General features: G+C 41.0%; 1 protein-coding gene across 1 annotated transcript in view; it reads right to left on the reverse strand.

The window, feature by feature from the left end:
* Positions 1-21,833, reverse strand: part of map7d3 (MAP7 domain containing 3) — a 34,262-nt gene that overhangs the window by 114 nt on the left and 12,315 nt on the right. Inside the window, exons 5-12 of the mRNA XM_048605369.1 lie at positions 14,769-14,883; positions 12,271-12,363; positions 11,058-11,168; positions 7,373-7,465; positions 7,006-7,098; positions 5,842-5,967; positions 2,389-2,516; positions 23-124 (exon numbers count right to left, since the gene is read on the reverse strand). Of these exons, the coding sequence (XP_048461326.1) occupies positions 23-124; positions 2,389-2,516; positions 5,842-5,967; positions 7,006-7,098; positions 7,373-7,465; positions 11,058-11,168; positions 12,271-12,363; positions 14,769-14,883 (861 nt within the window). The remainder of the gene's footprint in view (positions 1-22; positions 125-2,388; positions 2,517-5,841; positions 5,968-7,005; positions 7,099-7,372; positions 7,466-11,057; positions 11,169-12,270; positions 12,364-14,768; positions 14,884-21,833) is intronic.

The raw sequence follows: 21,833 nt of genomic DNA on the forward strand, positions 1-21,833 counted from the left end.
GCGATGGGGGTCTCCGAGCCCCTGAGCCCGACGGCGATGGGGGTCTCTTTGCTAAAATCGGTGAGGGGGAGCGTTTACGGTTTGACGAAGCAGGAGATGAAGGACGTTTTTCCTTGACTGGTTTCTGTTTATACAAATCAAATAAGCCCATCAGCACTACATTAAATGGCTTATCAGTGCCCTTCCCTACAACCCCAGAAGTTCATATCAGTGAAACAACATTTCATGACTACAATATCAAATTTACCATTCAATTATACATTCCATCCATTTGGTGCTTAACCATCTACCATGCACTCTTCATTATATATTGCTGCAGTCAGGATTATATGGGCATTTACATTAGTAGATGCTATTCCATTTCACATCATATTATTTCCCATCAGTACAGCTGTGATTGGATATTACTTGTACAGTTCAGGTGCAGTTTGGGCTTTCTGCCTTAGATAATATGCTTTGCCTCGAGTATGATTTCCATCACTGGCCATCTCAATGTTTCTGGACAGAATGGTCGGAATTAGAAGCTCTTAGCCACTAAATTGGAGAATGCTTACTCAACCTCAGTCCAGTCTCTGACTGTAGGTGAAGAGAAGGTAAAACTGCTCGCATAATAGACATATAATTGCAAGCAGACCCCCGGCTGGATGTGCACCCATCTGCACAACCGCACAGGTTTACGTGGGATTTACATTAGTTACTCCCTTGTGAGTTTCCTGCAACCAATGACGTGCACACTCTACTAACCATCATTAACACAGGCTTAATAATGAGACTGCCTGTCTGCCATGACTCCATGTTTCTTTGCTGTACCCAAAGAATACATCACCTCTGTTACATCATACTTTGACTAACACTACCTACCGCAGGAAATCAGCCACCTTAGCATTTCAGTATGATGTGGTCCTGGGATTTGAAAAGGGAATGTAAAATTTGAATTGGAAATTTTGTTTTTATTCATGGACACAAGTGACAGTAGCAAGGCCAGCACTGACTGCCCATTCCCAACTTCCTTGAGTAGGTGATGTTGACCTGCCTTCTTGAACTGATGCAAGCTTGGGCATACAAAACTGCTAAGTGGCTTGCTAGACCATTCCAGTTAATAGTGGACTACATTGATGGAGGAAAAGGACAGGTTTCCTTCTCTAAAACATATTAGTGAATCTGGTGGGTTTGCCAACGAACAAAACCTGGCCATTTGGCCCTACCAACTTATTCTGTCAATTAAAAAGATTTGGCTGATCTGTGACCAAACTCCTCATTTGCCCCATATCCCAAATTTTTTGGATAACAGAAATCTACAATGTCAGACCCCACTCATTCATTCAAGCAATGCTTCTTTGTAGCTTATGCTTCCACTGAGACTGCTTACAATACTGTTTTTATCTGTGTATCGTTGATACATTCAGATATTGAGTTTTTGTTCCATCTGAGTCATTAGCAAATATGGTCAAATGCTGAGGTCCAGTTTGATAATTCAAGTGTCTCTTCACTCGCCTTTCTCTGTTTTCTGTCACTCAGCCAATTTTGTCACTAAGTCAGCAATTTATCTTCATTTCCAAGGCTTGAACTTTAGTCATCAGTGTCTCATGAAGGACTTTATTAAATGCCTTCTGGAAGTCTATCTAATTAACATTCCTCTGATCACTACTTTAATCACCACTTTTACAAACCAATCATTTCATACTTGACAGTATTGATTGTGAGATTCTAAACTTTTAAATTCCAGTCTAAAGTAGTTAATTAAATTAAACTCTGCAACTTCCACTAAGATTTTAACTTGAATCTTGGGATCATTCATCAAGGTCCCTGGATTGCTAGTTCAATCACAAGTTCATTACGTTACTGCACTCAATGACACAATTTTCTAGATAGAAAGGTATTTAGTGGGTCAACATCCTCCCTACCAGCATAATGGGTATCATTACAGCACATGGACTGCAGCAGATCAAGAAGGTAGTTCACCACCACCTTCTCAAGGGCAACTAGGGATGAGTAATAAATGCTGGCCCAGCCAGTGACGTCAACATCTTGTGACTGAATTTATAAAAAACACAGCATGTATTAGATGTCAGTTGTGGCTCAATAGCAGCAATTTCTGCTCCGATTCAGAAGGTGATAGGTTCAAATTTTACTCTCTATTCCAGGCTGATACTTCAGAACAGAACACGAGGGAGTGCTGTATTATTGGAAAAGTCATCATTGAAAGATTAAACCAGGCCCCATCTACCATCCTAATTGGGGTTTAAAAAACCCTTGGCCAAGGTAGCCAATGGATTAATGAACAATAACAGCACACTAGAGATTCAATGTAAACATGGGTACAACAGACAGATAGTCAAGTAAAGGATTTCCAAACAAATGCAACAGAAGTCCCCTCCTTCCACTAACCTGAGAGGCTTCGACTGACGTAGTGTCTTTGGCAGAGGCTTCAGGCACTGGGTTCTGTCGGTCAGTGCTGCGGCTACGCAGAGGCTTGTTTGGGGGGTTGACGGGGGAGTTGATGGGTCTAGCTGAAGCTGAACGAGGACAGAGATGAGACTCTACAAGGTTAGAATTTGAAATAGGAAAGCAAGAAAAGTGCAAAGCAAGAAAATAAAGAGAGAAAAAGAGAAATGGTGCATGTTAGGGCCACGAATGAATAGCAGAGTGCAGACCGCCACACTTGATTAATGGATACCATCACCATGCTATGGTTAGTAATTAAGGTGAAGAAACAAAGTAAAAATGGAATTAATAGAATTGACTTTCAACTGCCAAAAAGATTTGTGCCATCTGTATACAGTAAGTTAAATAAGCACTAAACCACAGGACAATACTATAATTGAGCGAGAAACATGAACATAGCAGTGATTTTATGACAAGTGGACAGTTATTGAAGCTACTAGCCGAGCTCATGCACCCTGTGTGCCGCTCCTATTTGTTTCCCTTTAAATGCAATCCTCCGTACAGTGACACATGGTCCTGTGAGGATATCTGTACTCCAAACATCATTCCCCAGCCCAAAAATGGAACACATTTTGTAAGAAGTTAAATGATTAAAAATACAAAGAGCAATGGGAAAAGCACTGGGTTCCATGCAGCAGACATGGTGATGCTCCAGTCAGGCTGAGCATTCAGCTGCCAGGTGCAATGATTATATAAAACTCCATAGCAAAACAGAGGACTTACAAAATATGCTGTAGACGGTAAAAAGCAGCAAAATGGAGAGATTTCAGATCAATGAAAACTAAATAAGGAGCTGAACATCAAATGAAAATTTGCAACAACTTGTCAGAACATTAAAATAAACTGTTATTTGAAAGGACTCCAATTTTCAACAAAAATGCATCTCTTTTTCAGATTTTCACCAATTCCCCAACAGTTAAACACCTCTTCCTATCTACCTAGATCAGAGCTTGGGACAGTCTAGGCAAAATAAAGCAATTTTTCCAAATGTTTAGTTATACTGAACAGTTCAAAAGTAATGAATGACTTAACACAGATACAAAAGCTGGAAATGTGAACTGAAAACAGAAAATCCAGGTACTCAGTAGGTCAGGGAGCATACATAGTGGGAGAAACAAAGTTAATGCGTCAGGTCGATAAGCTTGTGCCAGACTTTCATTCTGATGAAAATGTTATAGACCTGAGACATTAACTCAACTTCTCTCAAAGTTACTGCCTGACTTGCTGAGTATTCTTGCATTATCAGTTGTTAATTTTCATACTGATATCTACATTCACTGTACCAAGTGATTAATAGCAACCAAAACACTCAAACCTACACATGAATTTGAGTAAAACCTGTATATTTGAAAGAAGCAATTCACAATATTCTCATCTTAGTTCCTGTTACTCTATTGCAGATAAACGTGGGGAAAGAGGTGGAGAGATATAATGATGGGGAACCAGGAGAGTGTGAGAAAATTACACAGCAGCCTGAGGTTTGTGTTTCTGATTGACCTGTACAACAAAAACATCAATTATCACATCAAATGTCAGGCTCTTGAATAAAGAAAGCCTGGGGTTCTGGTGGCTGCTCCTTCCTTTTCAATGGCCAGGATTTATAAAGAAATCATTTTAACATAATATTGAAGTTAAAATTTAGAAAATGCATAAAAAGGTTAGAACAATTTCATTAGATTAACCAGAACTCTTTCTGATCTGAAAACAAGAAAGGCTAGAGAGAAAAAAGGGAAACGAGGGCAGTAAAAGTGATCAGATTAGAGATGCAGCAAAACGGTGTTTGAAAATTGGAGATTGAAGTAGTCTTTTGACTGGTACATCTAGCAGAGGCGGGGAATTAAGCAACCTCTGGGTTGGTCAGTTATTCCAGGGTTTGAGCTGATGTCATGCGTTACTCAAGACATGCTGGAATCAAACATCTCAGAAGGTTCAAGCTCTGAGTTTGTACCAACTTACAAAAGCCCGAAATACAATGCTAAAATACAATTCAAAAACATGGTGCTGTTTCTCATCTTCTATTTTTCATATCGACTGCATATTAACCTCATCTAAAAGAAACAAAAAGACTGCAAATACTGGAAATCTGAAACTAAAACAGAATGCAGGAAATACACGGCATGTCAATCAGGATCTGTAACAGGGAGCAAGAAGGTTAACATTCTGAAGCTGGATAAACACAAGACATTACGAACAACTATTACAGATATTGTAATCCTGGGATATGATGTGTCTTTTTGGGATATCTCTCTAAATCTAACCTTCAATAATCTCAATATTATTATCTGTGCTACATTCGATATAATACTTTTTTTTAAAAACTTAATTCATGGATGAGGACATCACTGGCTAGACCAATATTTATTGCCCAGAGGGCAGTTTAACAGTCAACCACATTGCTGTGGCCCTGGAGTCACATGTAGTCCAGACTAGGTAATGACAGCAGTTTCGTTCTCTAAAAGGACATTAGTGAATCAGATGGGTTTTACCGACAATTGACAACGGATTCACGGTCATCATTAGACCCTCAATTCCAGACATTTTTAAAAAAAAAGATTGAATTCAAATTTCACCATCTTCCTTGGTGAGATTGGAAGGACATTCTCCGGATGTTATCTGGTTCTCTGGATTAATATTCTAACAATAATACCATAAGGCCATCGCCTCTCCTGATGATCTTTCAAACTATTAAAATCTGAGGAATGACAAACTATTGGATAGAGAAATCACGTTTAATTAAAATTATTAGTTGTTTGAAGTAACAACTAGTGTTAAAGAAGATTGAGTGGATGTACTGCAAAGCTCCGGACCCCACCCCTCTACCCCGCTGACTCCCAGCCCCTCACCACACTCGCCATCAGTCCCATCCCTCACTTAGAGGTGGGGGGGAGCGCCTCAGAGTTTCCTATATCTCCCCAACAAGTCGCTGAGCCCAATGTGGGATCTTGTGTGTCTCCGGGCTTTATTAGACCTGGTAAGCAAGTTGAGAACTGATTAACATAGAAACATAGCAGATAGGAGTGGAAAGAGGTCATTCAGCCCTTTGAGCCGGCTCCAGATTCATCACGATCGTGGCTGATTGTCCAACTCAATAGCCTAATCCTACTTTCTCCCTATAACCTTTGATCCCATTTGCCCCAAGTGTTACATGTCAGCCGCCTCTTGAATACATTCAATAATTAAGTTCACTTTCACCATTCGCCATCAGGAATGAGCTGATGCCCCAGTTAGCGAGAGCTTGTTGGTCCTGGAGTTGAATAAATATACTTTGCCACATTAGCAGAGAGCAGCCAAGAACGTGTGTAACCACAAGGTCAGTGTGCAGGCAAAGCGTTTAATGCAATCACCCTCAATAAATATATGGCTTTTAGAAAGGTTGTCTTTAGTGAAGAGAATTACCTGCAGAACTTTGTCCAGCTTCTGATATAGCAGCAGCACTCTTGCTCCTAGCTAAAGAGGACTGTGTGGGGGTTAGCAGACGGCTGATTATGTTACTCTCCGGGGGACTGTTCTGGGAACGCCGAACTGAGGGACAGGAATAAATCAAAAAGGGAGTCAACATGGTTTCGAGTGAGGAGGAAGGGGATGTGGGTTGCAAACAGGAAGGGAGAAGGGTTAAAACAAATTATGAAAAGAACGTGTTAAGTTAGCGAATGCTTATGGAAAAGAAAGGGTTAAAAATTAGAACGAAAACTTCACCATGCCAACCAATTGATAACTGGGAGCAAATAACATTCAACTCGTGGTAATAACAAAGGCATGGTGCATCCCCAAAAATCCACTCCTGGCCATTAATAAGTAAGCAGAAGTCTGTCAACTTCAAAACAAGCAAGGTGCATTTAAACAGAATACTGGTAAACTCAGGTGTAATTAACACGTCAGCATGAGCAAACAAATGGCCCGCTGCTTTTGGGCACAGTAACTTGCTTGTTAGCAGGTGGACGCATGAGGAAATAACCTACAATGAATACCATACTGTCACAGTCTATTCTGATTAAACAGTGTAACGTAGCCAGGGGATAGCAGCAACTCTCTGTACAACCGCGCCTGTATTAACAAACTGGGAAAGTTACATTAGAGAGACACAGCCGATGTAAGCCTTACAAACAGAAAATATTGAGAGGTTTAGGTCATCCTTCTGTTTAGAAAGTTCTGTTAGTGAATTCGAGGGTTAATGTTAGATGAACACAATCAGCAAGCAGACTTCACAATTGAAACAATTTCTAAACTGAAGGCAGTTAATCACAAACAGGGTGCAACAGGTTTAAAAATTTGCACAGGTGAAGCTAGGGGCTGGACAGATCAGACTACCATAGGTCATTTGATACGGTCACCACAAATAATTCGTAAAAAGTAAACGCTTGGGCTTGTTTGCCAATGAGAAGGAATGAATACAATCAAATCAGCAAGACATTCTGTGCTTCAACTGGTGCGATTTTGAGACCCAGCACAATACAAATCAAAGTAGAAGTATTAATATGGGATCAAGTCAAATACATTCAATATTCATTGAATATTTATATCATGTTACAGAGGAACTGTCTGATGCAAACTGACAGCCACCTTGCAGATCTTCTTTCTTGTCTGTTTGAGATGAAGGACGAGAGTTGCTAGCCAATCTATTCAACGAAGAGCTTCTCCTCTTATCTGCTGTGCCTAAGAATCAACAGCATTGTTTCATTATTCCCACAACACCGTCAACAACAAAAGCTGCCTACAAACCCACCTCCACCCCCTTCAGGCTCACATCCAAAATTTCAAAACTGCTAAATTCTCTTTCAATATCAGGCTTTAAACTAAAAACACACAACAGTGTGATTGAAATAATTCTCTGATGGAGAAAATGACTGCAAGGCAGCCCAATTTTTCTTAAAAAGGTGGAATTAAACATTCACAATTACACAAGATAGCTAGAAAGCATTTCCTGCACCTGCTTGCTCCACCTGGGACACACTCTGTTCTGGCTGAGAGGTTTTACTACCCAATCTGTTTAATGAAGCACTTCTTTTCTTCAAAGACGCACCTAAAAATCAAATTCAATTTCTGTTAATTGATTGAAGGCAAGTGATTAATGAATGACAACCTAGGAAATAGAACTAAAAGCTTAAATCCATGCGATCCCATTTCACTTTAGTACCAGAAAAAGTGGCAGCTATGACTCAGTGGGTTGCTCTTTCAACCTGAATCAGTAGATTGTGGTTTAAAGCCCCACTCCAGTAAACTCAACACAAAATTTACATTGCCTTCCTGAGGAGTGTCAATTGTGTATTATCACCAGACTAGTAACCCAGAGACCCACATAACCTTCTGGGGAACCATGTTCAGTTCCCACCAAAGGGTAAAATTTGGAAAACAGACAAACAAGCCACTAATTTCAAAGGCCCACAGCCTACAAGAGAGAAAAAAAAGTATACCACTGAGTGGGTGCCAGTCAGAAGGTCAGTACCAAGAGAGTGTCACAGCGTTGGAATGTCAGTACGGAGAAGAAATTACTTCACATCTCATCTGAAATGGCTCAAACCCTTATCCGGAGATTAGGTTCCCAGGTTCGAGACTCAGCAGCTGCAGAAACATCTTGTTTAAAATGGTTATATCCACACAACAGCAGTGGCAACACATGAAAAGTACTTCAGCAGCTGCAAGTGCTTTGGGACATTCTGAAACCATGGCAGGTGCTCTATAAATACAAAGTCTCTTTCCTTAGGTTGCTCAGATTTTGCTGTTGCCTGGTACTTGCTGTGATTAAAGGTGTTTGCTAACTGATCACATCACAAGAGGGATACAGCGCATTGAGACACATTGAAGCGCCAAGCAGTGATTGAAGGACTGACCCTCCGACAGTACGGCGGCTCCCTCAGCCCTGACCCTCCGACAGTGCGGTGGCTCCCTCAGCAATACACTGATTTGTCAATCTACATTGTATACTCAAGTAAGCCAATCTAGGTATCTGGGTAGTGACTGCTCTGCTTCTGGTAGGTAAGCTTGGAACTTGCCAGAGGATCGAATGGTCTTTAGCAGTTAGGTGAGATGGATAATGAAGACCTCATTAGGGATTCACTTACCAAGGCAAATGGCCTTCATCGATCCTCATTTTTGTTATAGCACTTCAAAAACATGACCAGGAAGGAGATCATCATTAATTCTGAATAGAACTACTTCTGTTTATAGTCACAATCTGGTTTACAGAACAATATGATGAGTCTGCCACATCATGAAGTACTTTCCCCAATCAATTGTCAAAAGATTTCCAGCTCAATCTTTAAGCAGCAGTTAATAGTATTTGTGAAAAACCATCAGATTAACGATGAGCTAGTGTGGGCTAAAAGGAGAGTAAGTCACTAGCCCACACATTTGCTCAGTCCCAGGACTCGGAGTTAGTTCAGTTCTCAAAGAAAGTGAAGGATGTGCAAAAGATTGGCAAGAAGGTTTCAAACCTGTCTTTCTGATTAGGTTCAGCACCATGATTTTATAAGCCACTCAGTCCCAACATTTGAAAAGGTGAAACATGATGAAAAGCAAGGCAAACAGTAACTGCAGTTAAATGATGAAGATTTTTACCCACATTCGGAAAAACATGGACTTATTAGCGACACTCAGCATGGCTTTGTACAAAATTATAAATGGCATGGATAGTCAAAGTTGTTTCCCCCAGGGTAAAAATATCAACTACTAGGGCACACAGGTTTAAGGAAAAGGGGAAGTTTAAAGGAGATGGGAGAGGCAGGTTTTTTTTTGTTTACACAGAGGATGGTAAGTACCTGGAATGTGCTAGCAGAGGTGGTGGTGGAGGCGGATACAATACCAACGTTTAAGAGGCATTTTGACACATATCGGAATAGGCAAGGAATAGAGGGATATGCACTACATAGAGGCAAAAGGTTCTTAGTTTAAAAAAGTATCGTGTGTTGCCATACTCTTGGTGGGCCAAAGAGCCTGTTCCCGTGCTGTACTGTTCTTTGTTCTACAGCTAATAAATCACACAAGAAAGAGATAAAAGGGAGCATTCATTAGAAACTGAAATGTACTACACAAACAGAACTTCATTTTTCAAGTTCTCCTGGGGTCTTCAAGTGCTCACACACTTTCGCACTCCTCATACTGAAATGACAGCATTTCATTTTTCTGTGCAAGGGCTGGGAAGGCATGATGAAAAACAGAAGAGATTCAAGCTCAGCTTTTACAAATGAAAACAATTTGCCTGAATCGCTGTGAATAAAAGGGGAACTCTTCAGCTTTAAAAGTAATGAGTCTATCCAAAGATAACCGATGCTTTCTCAAAAAAAACCCTTGTGATTGCTTGGAGGCAAGAGGCATGGTGAGGTATAAAATGAATACTTTATACCTGACTTTACCATGGAAGAAGTCAGAGTGAAGGAGTATGCAGTCAAAGGACTGCATGGGGTACAAATTTGATAAACTGGTGGTGGTAGAGGTTGTTAGTACTTAGACTTGACAAGCCACCCAGACCAGCTGAGATGTACCGGAGGTGGCAAGACAGTTGGAGAAAAGGGATAAAAAGATATATGGCACCCTGGGTGAATAAATAGACTCCAAAAGCAAGGAAGTTACAATGAACTTTTTAAAACCATGGTTTGGCCTCAACTAGAGTACTGCAAGCGGTTCTGGTACTGCACTTTAGGAAGGATGGCATGGCCTTGGATATAGTGCACAAAAGATCGACAATTATGGTTCGAGGGAAAACAAATTTCAGTTCAGAAGTTAGATTGGAGAAATTGAGGATATTGTCTTTAGAGGACAGAAGGTAGAGTGGAGATTGCAATAGGCTTCACGATCATGAGGCACTGATGGCAAAGCAGGAGAAACTTATCCTGTTACTGTAACCATTCTAAAATATGATGAAATTACGTATAGTAAAGCATTTTAAAGCCATCCATGGAAAGATTCTCCAGTTGAGTTCTGCAATTCAGAAACATTAAAAAAGGGAGGTCTGCACAACAGTAGCAAAGACCCAAGTATCTGGACCATTTTACTGAAATCACTGTGGTGACCATTTCTGCGATTTACAATCACATCAGGATAGTTCACAGAACTGATCTATTTTCAAGACATGATAAAGAGTGATGAATCACATTTCTCCTCTTAGATTGAGAGCCAATACACATTGGTCAATGCCACAGCAGCTGGTAGTTTCAGAAAATGATCTGGGAAGATCAGGACTGAGATAAAGGTAACAGACCAATCATTACTGACTTGCACAGCCTATCGGGGAAGCAATTTTGGAGATTCATGCCCTTCTTAAACATCTGAAGCTGACTGCATTCAGCAACCAGCTTCACAGACAGATTCATCTGATCTCACATTTATTCATGCAAACAATGTGTGAGCGAGGGATAGCAAGATGCAAGTCTTAATGGTGGTCCGTTCAACCCAAGCAAGGGATCAGTAATTTGCAATCACTTATTCTGATTTAAATAGTCACCCTAGCTTTAAGAGATAACAGTTTACCATTGTTTATCGCTGCAACTTGGTGTGAAGGCACATACGTCAATTAGAGGATGGCCATCTGCTGAAGAGCAACACAATACTTTGAAGTTTAAAATCTAGAACAAAACTAGCACGGCAGCATGTGCACAATCCAGGAATAGCCCACTTACTTTTGTCAGGAGAGTTTAGAAGTGCTGTTGAAGATGAAGACAGACGCCTGCTTATGTCTGGCTGTCCCTGTTTCGTGAGGTTGGTGGTGGATGTAGAACGTTTATCTACAGCTGCAGGAAGAAAATAAAACTCAACATCTTTGAGGCACGAGTCCAGGTACAGCACTGGTAACTGTCTTGACCAGCCGTTTACACCATGCATATCTTAGCTTTATTTTATCCTGAAAGTAAATACTGGGTGAGAGAACGTACATCAATTTGTTGAACTTTATTAGAAAAGGACGAGAAGAATGTTCTTGGCTTGGTCTGGAGTTTCAGAGTTTGAAAATCCTCAAAATCAAAATGTTAGTAAACAATGGAAATTAAAAAAACTTTCAACATAAATTGGAACAAATTAGTTCAATTATGACTTCAGCCTGTTCAGTGTGGCATTTCCTGTTTGAGCAAAATAGTGAAGTTGCTATGTCCTGCTGAATTTTGTGCTCAGCCTGTATCGGGCAGCGGAACAAGAACGCTGTTCAGTGGTGGCAGTAGGTGCACACTGCTGATACTGTGCTCTAGTTTTACAATGAAGTCAACTTGAAATCCAATACAACTTCAAAAATCTAATTACCATTGGCTCACAACACTTCCAGTTCAGGCTGTCTTGTACTTCTCATGACCCAGATCAAGCAAACCCAAACTCATTTCACATTGGAGCCTGAGGGAAAGGACAGTTAAGCTTGGATTGAAAATGATGCACAAGGAGAAGTGTTCCAATATGTGGCACCCTCAATCCATTGTACCACACCACTGTTAAAACACCATTAGCGGGAGTTAAATACATTCATCTGGCTATGAAAATGGAAAGATACAATCTCTGCATTTCAAAAGATTGTGGGCTTAAATTCAATTTATAAATACTCAATGCAGCTTGACCTTCAGCTCATTTAGAAAGTCTCTAAATCATAAAGCAGCCCCTGTTGAATTATTAGGTTAAACAGACATTAGCGTAACACATTTTCAGGATAAAATATCACTTCACAACTTTCCTTACAAACCAAGTGCATGCATCCACACCCAATATTCGCAGGGGAAAGTAAAGCAAGTATTACATGCTGGTAGAGCTGGAGATTAGTTGCTTTTTCCAGTTTTTAAAATGTTAGTTTGCAACATTAACTAATATTCATCTTTAATGCATTAATTTCAGCAAGCAGGTAGCATAGTTCCAAACCAGAACCATCTTCAGTGGAAGCCTGGGAGTCTGAGGAAGGAGGGGGGCAGTCAGACAAATTTAAAGGTGGAGTTAAGGAATGTTCAGGAACACCTAAACAAGAGAGAAATGATCACTTGGCAAAATCAATACAGATTAATAGACAAATATCGGTTACAGTAAAAACAAGGTGATTAATGATGACAGGAACTGAACCAGGGGAATATCCCAGAATTAATGCTGGAAATTGTGGTCCTGTTTGTCTTTGATTCAACGTCACGTTATCTCTGCAAAATCTCACTTCTGCAACACTGTTCACACCAAAACATCATCCACACTAGATCCATACACTCACATTCAGCTACCTCCCCACCTCAATCTTATTAAAATAAACTCTGCAAACTCCACCATTATGCATGTTATACTGCACATTAGGGAACCTACATTTATCGAGAGGTGTTCAGTTTCATCTTGCTTTGAGAATTCCACGGCTGGAGCAAGACAAACATATCCTTACCAGCACAGGTCCCTTTTGGAGCTGCTACAAGCTGGTATCCAAAGACATTCATATTAAAGTTATGAGGTTTACAATACAAGACTATGTTTTGGAATGGTCTTTGATTCAAGGTAAAATGGAAAGGGGTATGTGACTTGCTTTGAAGTCTACTTGACAGTAAGCCTGGATACCTTCTTTGTTAGAGGACAAAAGGACACTGATTGTTTTACTGGGAAAGAGGTGAACGGTATTTATGCTGGTGACAATGGCAGCAGCCTGCAAGCATTGTCATACAATGGTAGTCTCCCTACCTCTGCACCAGGAGGCCCAGGTTCTAGTCCTATTTATTCTAGATGTGTCATAGCACATTTGAACAGGTCGGTTAGAAAACATCTGACAGCAGCTTGAGGATTAACTGTAGAGACCAAGAGTCTCTGAAGTCTCAGAAATTTTGAGAATGTTGGGATAAAAGTAGCTGTGCTTGAAACTGTCTGGTTTGTTCCAAGGCAAAAGAAAACTTGGTTTCTCAGAGACAACTAGTTAGCATTTCTACATTGTGAGTCACATGAGCTGTGTAACATTGTCATGGGTATACATGCAGAAACCACCACTGTAAAGATCAGATTACAGACTTTCCTACAATATCACAGACTGCCTCTTTTGGGTCTAGAACTGCAGCTAGAGGCTAAAATGTCAACAATTTGCTATATTGCTATGTGGGTGGAAGCTCATGCTCAGAGTGAAAAAGACCTAATTTGTAAGGAGTTAAATCAAGACTGGAGAAATCTCAGAATCGTAACAGTGCAGAAGAGAGCGAAAGTGAGTGTGTCTGGGAAAATAAACCACACCGAATGACAGTTTAAAAGATTGCAAGCTACCAGGCTCAGAAGATAAAAGAATGGCAATTATTGAGGTTCTCAAAATTATGAACAATTTTAACAGGGTAAAGGAGGATATTCTGCTTCCACTTGTTTGTTTTTTTAGTAACAGGGGCCATAATTTCAACTTATCAGCAAGGAAGTTAGATAGGGCTGGAGAATGGGACTAGCTGGATAGCTCTTGCAGAAGCTGGTACAGACTCAAATGGCCTATTCTGTAGTGTAAAATTTTATGATTCTATTATACACTTTTGGTTTAGGGATCATAGAATGCATATGTAAAGGTCAATGTAAAATAAATCTATCAAACATGCACTATCATTTGGGCTAATAAGAAGAATGGGGGAAGATTCCATTCTGTGTTATACAAGCGGCCTACAAAATTTGTGCTTAGGCAACAGTGTGACATTGTTATAGTAAATGTCTTAAAATGTGAAACCTTGTGTCATTTTTCAGCTAATACAGGAAGTTGAAATTCAAGGTTATCGGTGTAATGGGGACTGTGACAGTTCATTGTGTAGTCCCAAGTTCCTGGCAATACTTTATCAGACGGTTTATGTCATCTCTGGAATGTTGTGCTAATGTAAACTACAGGACGCCTCTGATGCTAAGGGTACAATCCTGGAATAGAGAAGACTCCACCTTGTATCCTGAGCATTTCCAATATTCTAAGTTCATTGCCCTGTCCACCACCCCTACCCAGTTCACCTCTCATCGCACTGAGTTTGAAAAGTATGTCCAGGTTTGAAGTCCCTTATCATCCTCCCCCCGCCATACCCAACCTATCTCTCTAACCTGCTTCATAACCCAGTCTGTGATCTCTACTCTCCAAACAGGGATGGACTGGCCTCCCCCAACCACTTGTGATTCATTAGTGCTGAGAGAGTGATCCTAATTCTTCACCCAAACCACTCTGATCAGTTATTTCTCATTAACTTCTACAAAAGAGTCCTCATGACATGTTGTCTATTGCGCATTATTCCCAACACTCCTGCTGGTGATAGCTCCGCCCCCCGAAGTATAACGTTAAACTCCTACAAGCTAATGTAAATGGATGAATGAACATCCTTCTGAACATAGCTTAAAAATACTACCTGGCTGGCATTATGACTGGTGATTGATTCCCAAGTGCAAGTGACACTTACCATTCGAGCTTTCCTTTTCAGTTGTTATAGCTCCTCCCCATGACCATCTCTTTTGCCTTTGCTCCAAGCGCTGGCTCCGTTCTAAGGTGCGTCGCATCACAGCTTCGTAGTGCTCCTACGTCAGTTTCAAAAGAAAGGAATCAGGATTAAACTTGCTAAACGAAGAAAACCCAAAAGAACTGCAGATGCTAGAAATCAGAAACAAAATCAGAAGTTGCTGGAAAAACTCAGGTCTGACAACATCTGTGGATGCAATTCTAAAGGGTCACTGGACCCAAAACGTTAACTCTGCTTTGTCTCCACAAATGCTGCCAGACCGGCTCAGATTCTTCAGTAATTTCTGATTTTGTTAAAGTTGCACACTGTTCCTTACAATCGTTTTAAGTTATTTTAATAGCAATATGCTAGCATACAGAACTGTAATGAAAATCAAACTTGCAAACTGAAGTCTCAGGTGTTCAATTCCTATTTTACATTGTTAATGGCAGATCTCAAACTGGAGTCATGCAGATTTTTCTTATCATTACTTTTTGCAGACAGTTATTCACATTTCTCACATACTTTTCAGCAGCAGGACATCTTTTGTACAGGGAAGATTTTTATATAACTTGCCCTGTATTAGACAAATGCTGTCACCACAATGTTTCATCCTAGGTAATAACTCATTGACTCTGACCAGGCTTTTTCATGTTCAATAGCAACACATTTAACTAAAAACGCAGCAAATACGTAGCAGGTTTAACAGCCTGCATAGAAGAGGAAACAGTCATCTGTTCAGGTTTGTCAGGTCAAATGTTCCTCTTTCGCCACAGATAGGATCCGACCTGAGTATTTCCAGACTTCTGATTTTGTTTCTAAATGCTCAGTCTGGGTTAGTTGAGTAAATCATGGTTGTCTTCATTTATAGATGTGCTTTGGAAGCATAAATGGGAGCACAGACTGCATAGAAGGTCTCTTTATTCTGCCTTAGGATTTGGCAACCCAGGGTAACACAGGGGCTAGCACTGCTGCCTCATGGTGCCAGGGACCTGGGTTCGACTCCAGCCAGGCGACTCTCTGCATGGGCTTCCTCCGGGTATTACAGTTTTCTCCCACAGTTCGAACATGTGCAGGTTAGGTGGATTAGCCATGGGAAATGTAGGGCTACAGGGATAGGTTAGGGGGCTGGGATGCTCTTTGGAGGGTCAGTGTGGATTTGATGGGACTGAAAGGCCTACTTCCACACTGTAGGGATTTAGGATTCTATAATCTAACTAACTCAAACCAGCACATCTACTATAAATGTCCATTTTTTTCACCTGCCTCCAGGTATTAATTTGTTGTTCCATTTGGGTAAGATAGCAATTTATCAATTTGTACTTAGCTATGGTCCTGCCAAGAGTTGGGCACAATGTGTGGAGACCCTTACTGCCAAAAGGGTTTACATTTGATTGCTCTGGACCAGATTCAAGTACTGGTCATAAAGAATAAAACGGAGAGAGAGTCACAACCAGCATCATTGTCCCATTGGTTATGAAGGCTAATAATAGCTCAATGGGTGCGTTCTCACTTGCAGTGTCCTCTATAATACTGAGGCAGAAGACACCAGCCCTCATACTATAGGTCATCACTGTAAAGCAGTAGTGACAGCAAATAAACAGAACAGAGTAAAGACTGTCACAGAACATTCCTCATTCATAGAATAAAAGCACTGAGTAGGTTACCATGAGGATCGGTGCTAGATCCACAGATGGGAATGGTCTATACAATTTGGACACGAGAACGAACAGCAATATTTTAAAATTTGTTGATACATTAAACTAGATGGGAACATAAACTGAGGAAGATGCAAAGAAGCTTCAAGCATTTTTGGAATATTACAACTAATCCAATATTTCTGCAGCTGCCTTTTTTTAGGATCCGAGGATGCATGCCATCATGGCAAGGAGACTTCTCTGCCTTTAGCCCATTAGTTTGTCTATTACTACTTCTTTAGTGATGATGCTGGTACTTAATTCCTCCCGTCTCTGTATTCTTTAGGAACAGTGAGCAATTAGGAAGGCAAATGGTATATTGGCCTTCATCTCAAGAAGATTTGAGTTCAGGGATAAGGAAGTCTTGCTGCAATTATGTAGAGCTTTAGTGAGACTGCACCCGGTGTATTGTATAGTTTTGGTCTCCGTATTTAAGGAGAATATACTTGCCGTAGAGGGAATACAACAGATGTTCACAAGACTAAATCTTTGGGCTGGTAGAATTGTGTGAAGAGGAGAGATTGGGGAAATTAGTTCTGTATTCTCCAGAGTTGGTGACTTCATTAAAACTTACAAAATCCTCTCAGCATGATAGGATGGATGTAGACAAGATGTTTCTCCTGAGACTGGTGACTCTAGAACAGGGGACATAATCTTGGGATAAGGTGTAGACTAATCAAGACTGAAATGAGAAGAAATTTCTCCAGAGGGTGATGAATTTTTGGAATGTTTAACCTCAAAGAGCTGTGGAAGTTCAAGCATTTAGCGTATTCAAGACAGAAAACATTAGGATCCTGAACTTAAAGAAAGCTAACTTTGACAAGGTATGCATTGGCTTGGATAAACTGAACAAGGACACTTAAGGGGTTGATGGTGGATAGGCAATGGCCTATTGTGTTAAAAACCACATGGATGAACTTCAACAACTAAACATCTGTCTGGCATAAAAGTAAAACAAGGAAGGTGCCTCAACCATGGCTAATAAAGGGAAAATCAGGAACAGTGTTGAAGCCAAACAGGTGACATGTAAATTGGCCAGAAAAGCAGCAAACCAAAGAACTGGGAGGAATTAAAATTCAGAAGAGGACAAAGGGTTTAATTTGGAAAGGGAAAATAGAATATGAAACTAAGCTTGCAGAAAACAAAAACTGACTGCAAAAGCTTCTATAGATGTGTGAAGAGAAAACAACTGGTGAAGACAAATGTAGGTCCCTTGCAGTTAGAATCTGGTGAATTCAAAATAGACAAAGTGATGGCAGACCGGTTGAACAAATATTTTGGATCTGTCTTCACTAAGGAGGACACAAATAATCTTCAGGAAATGCTAAAGGACAGAGGGTCAAGCCTGAAGAAGGAACTGAAGGGAATCCTTATTAGTCAGGAAATGGTACTGGGGAAACTGATGGGATTAAAACTTGATAAGTCCCCAGGGCCTGATGCTCTGCATCCCAGAGTACTTAAGGAAGCGGCCCCAGAAACAGTGAATGCATTGGTGAACATTTTCCAGCATTCTGTTTGACTCTGGAAGAGTTCCAATGGACTGGAGGGTAGCTAATGTAACTCCACTCTAAAAAAGGAGGGAGAGAGAAAATGGGGAATTATAGGCTGATTAGCCTGACATCAGTGGTGGGGAAAATGCTTGAGTCAATTATTAATGATGTAATAACTGAACATTTGGAAAGCAGTGACAGAATCAGTCCTAGTCAGTATGGATTCACTAAAGGGAAATCATGCTTGACAAATCTTTCGGAATCTTTTGAGGATGTTGTGTATCTGGACTTTCAAAAGACTTTTGACAAAGTTCCACACGAGAGATTAGTAAGGAAAATCAAAGCGCATAGTATCGGAGGTAATGTGTTGACATGGATAGAGAACTGGTTGGCAGACAGGAAGCAGAGTGTTGGAATAAACGGGTCCTTTTCAGAGAGGCGGGCGGTGACAGGTGGGGTACCGCAGGGTTCAGTGCTGGGATCTCAGTTGTTCACAATATACATTAACGTTTTGGATGAAGGAATTGAATGTAATATTTCCAAATTTGCAGATGACACTAAGCTGGGTGGCAATGCAGGCTGTGAGGAGGATACTAAGAGGCTGCAGAGTGACTTGGACAGACTGGCTGAATGGGCAAATGCAATATAACGTGGATAAATGTAAAGTTATCCACTATGGTCACAAAAACAGGAAGGCAGATTATTATCTGAATGGTGGCAGTTTAGGAAAAGGTGAGGTGCAACGAGACCTGTGTGTCGTTGTGAAACAGTCACTGAAGGTTGGCATGGATGTGCAGCAGGCAGTTAGGAAAGCTAATGGCATGCTGGCCTTCATAGCGAGAGGATTTGAATATCGGAGTAAGGATGTCTTGCTGCAGTTATACAGGGCCTTAATGATGCCACACCCTTGAGTACTGTGTGCAGTTATGGTCTCCCAGTCTGAGGAAGGACATTCTGGCTATTGAGGGAATTCAGCAAAGGTTCACCAGACTGATTCCCGGGTCAGAGATAGTAGGAACTGCAGATGCTGGAGAATCTGAGATAACAAGGTGTAGAGCTGGATGAACGCAGCAGGCCAAGCAGCATCAGAGGAGCAGGAAGGCTGACATTTCAGGCCTAGACCCTTCTTCAGAAAATAATTTTTTTTTTCTGAATAAGGGTCTAGGCCCGAAAAGTCAGCCTTCCTGCTCCTCTGATGCCGATTCCCAGGTCAGCTGGACTGACATGTTCGACTGGGTATGCATTTGCTGGAAGTTAGAACGGTGAGGATCTCAGAGAAACGTATAAAATCCTGATGGGACTAGACAGGCTAGGTGTAGGAAGAATGTTCCCAATGTTGGGCTAGTCTAGAACTAGCGGTCACAGTGTAAGAATAAGGGGCACGCCATTCAGGACTGAGATGGGGAAGAATTTCTTCATTCAGTTGTGAACCTGTGGAATTCTCTCCCACAAGCAGCTGTTGGGGCCTGTTCATTAGATATATTCAAGAGGAAGCTGGACGTGGCCCTTGTGGCTAAAGGGATCGAGGGGTATGGGGGTGTGGTGGGGAGGGTGGGAATGGGATACTAAGATTGCATGATCATAATGAATGGTGGTGCAGGCTCGAAGGGCAAATGGCTTACTCCTGCACCTGTGTTCTATGTTTCTATTATAGACCTTTGGAGTCTAATAACATTAGGGCATATGGAAATAGTATGAGCTCACTGCCTAATTGAATGGCAGAGCAATCTTAATGGGCTGAATGGCTTACCCCTGCTCCTGAGTTTCTATAAAGTTGAACAAGTTTAGGGATTACCATTCTCTTAAAAATATAATACCCATAAAAGAAACTTTGAAAACACAGAGTAACAAAGTTAACTGTTACAGATTAAAAGAAGAAACAAGCCTTGAGCCAAGCATTGCTTGGAGTCAGGATTCAATAAGTAATAATTATAGTCTCCACACTGGAGTTTGATGCATTATCATGGTTACTATATCCCAAGAGTAAATTGTAGCATCTATGCATAGCCCAGCGACTTGGGGGATGGCGGAAGGGAGTGCAAACAATGGAATGTGTGGATGCAAATCTTTGTGCATTCAGCATCATCCATGGGGACCACGATTGCATTAAAGCTCACTGTCATTGTGAATACCCAGCTTCCCTGTACACTAGCAAACAGTGAGGGGAAACTTGGCTGAGCTCCTCCTTGCTCCATGTATCACTGACAATATCCAAACATCATAGAATCACAAGTGCCAAGAACATAGAAAATTAGAGGCTTAGGCCATTCGTCCCTTCAAGCCTGCTCTGCTATTCAATGTGATCACAGTTGATCATCCAACTCAGTACCCTGTTCTCCCTATTCCTGATTCCTTTAGCCCTAAGAATTATATCTATCTCCTTAAAAACATTCAACGCTTTGGCCTTGACCACTTTATGTGGGAGAGAATGCCACAGGCTCACCACTCTCAGTGAAGAAATTTCCCCATATCTGAAGATTCTCCAAATCCTTGGACTGTCACTCCTGGTTCTGGGTTCCCTGGTTATTGCAAACATTCTCCCTGGGTTTACCCTGTCTAGTCCTGTTAGAATGTGACAGATTTCTACAAGATTTCCCGGGAATATAATCCTAACTGATCCACTCCCTCCCCAGACATCAGTCCCGCCATCCCAGGAATCAGTCTAGTAAAATTTTACTGCACTCCCTCCGTAGGCAGAAGATCCTTCTTCAGATGAAGAGAACAAAACTGCACACAATACTCCAGGTGTGGTCTCACCAAGGCCCAGTATAAATTGCATCAAGACATTTTTGCTCCTGTACTCTAATCCTTTCACTGCCTGATGCACCCTACATGCTTATCCTCAATGACCGTTGTAGGAGAACATCCAGGTCTCGCTGCATATTTTTCTCAATTTTTAGCCATTCAGATAATAATCTGCCTTTTCTTTGTTACGAAAGTAGACAACCTCATTTATCCAAATTATACTGCCATGCATTTGCCCACTCACAACCTAAATAATATGCAATATTAGCACTATATTTCACTAGCACTATGGTAACTCTATTTCGAAAGATGATGGTTTGTGCCATGGCAGTCACTAAGGTGCGGAGTTTACTAGGGGCTTTGATTTTTCTGGGCCCTTTGGTACAATGTTTACCCCTTTCTCCTAGCAGTAATGCACAGGGCTGAACTCTATGGAAGTAAGCTAAACATTAAAAAACATGTAAAGGGATTAGGGTAGTATAGTAGTGATGTAACTGAGCAAATAATCCAGAGTTCAAAACCTCCCCAAGGCAGCTGGTTGATTAATGAAATAAATCTGGAGGAAAGAAAAGCAGCTGTCAGTGACAGTAACCATGAAACTACTGGACTGCTGTAAAAACAAACTGATCAAAACCACAATGGCTCAATGGGCTGAATGGCTTCTTTCTGCTCGGTTGGGACTCTAAGCTTATAACCATTACCACATGGCATTATCAGTTCAAGATGGTACTTCTCATGATCAGCTTCTCAAAGGCAATTAAAGATGGGCAATAAATGCTGGCCTTGTCAGTGATACATGCACCCCATGGAAGAATACAAACTAAGAAACTGAAATAAGCATTACATTGAATAGATGAAGTTCTGAGGGGCATGACAGGGTGGATGCTGAGAGGACACTTCCCCTCCACGGGAATCTAGAACAATGGTGCAAAGCTTCAGAATATGGGGTCAGAGAAGAGGAGGCACTTCCGAATGTTGTCAGTCTTTGGCATTCTCTTTCGTAGAGAGCAGTGGAGGCTAAGTTAGATGGATTATTGATCTACAAGTGAGTTGAGGGTTATGGGACAGGCAGAAAAATGAAGATAAGGCCACAATCA

Source organism: Rhincodon typus, chromosome 14, assembly GCF_021869965.1.
Source record: "Rhincodon typus isolate 14 chromosome 14, sRhiTyp1.1, whole genome shotgun sequence".
In the NCBI taxonomy this organism is placed as follows: domain Eukaryota; kingdom Metazoa; phylum Chordata; class Chondrichthyes; order Orectolobiformes; family Rhincodontidae; genus Rhincodon; species Rhincodon typus.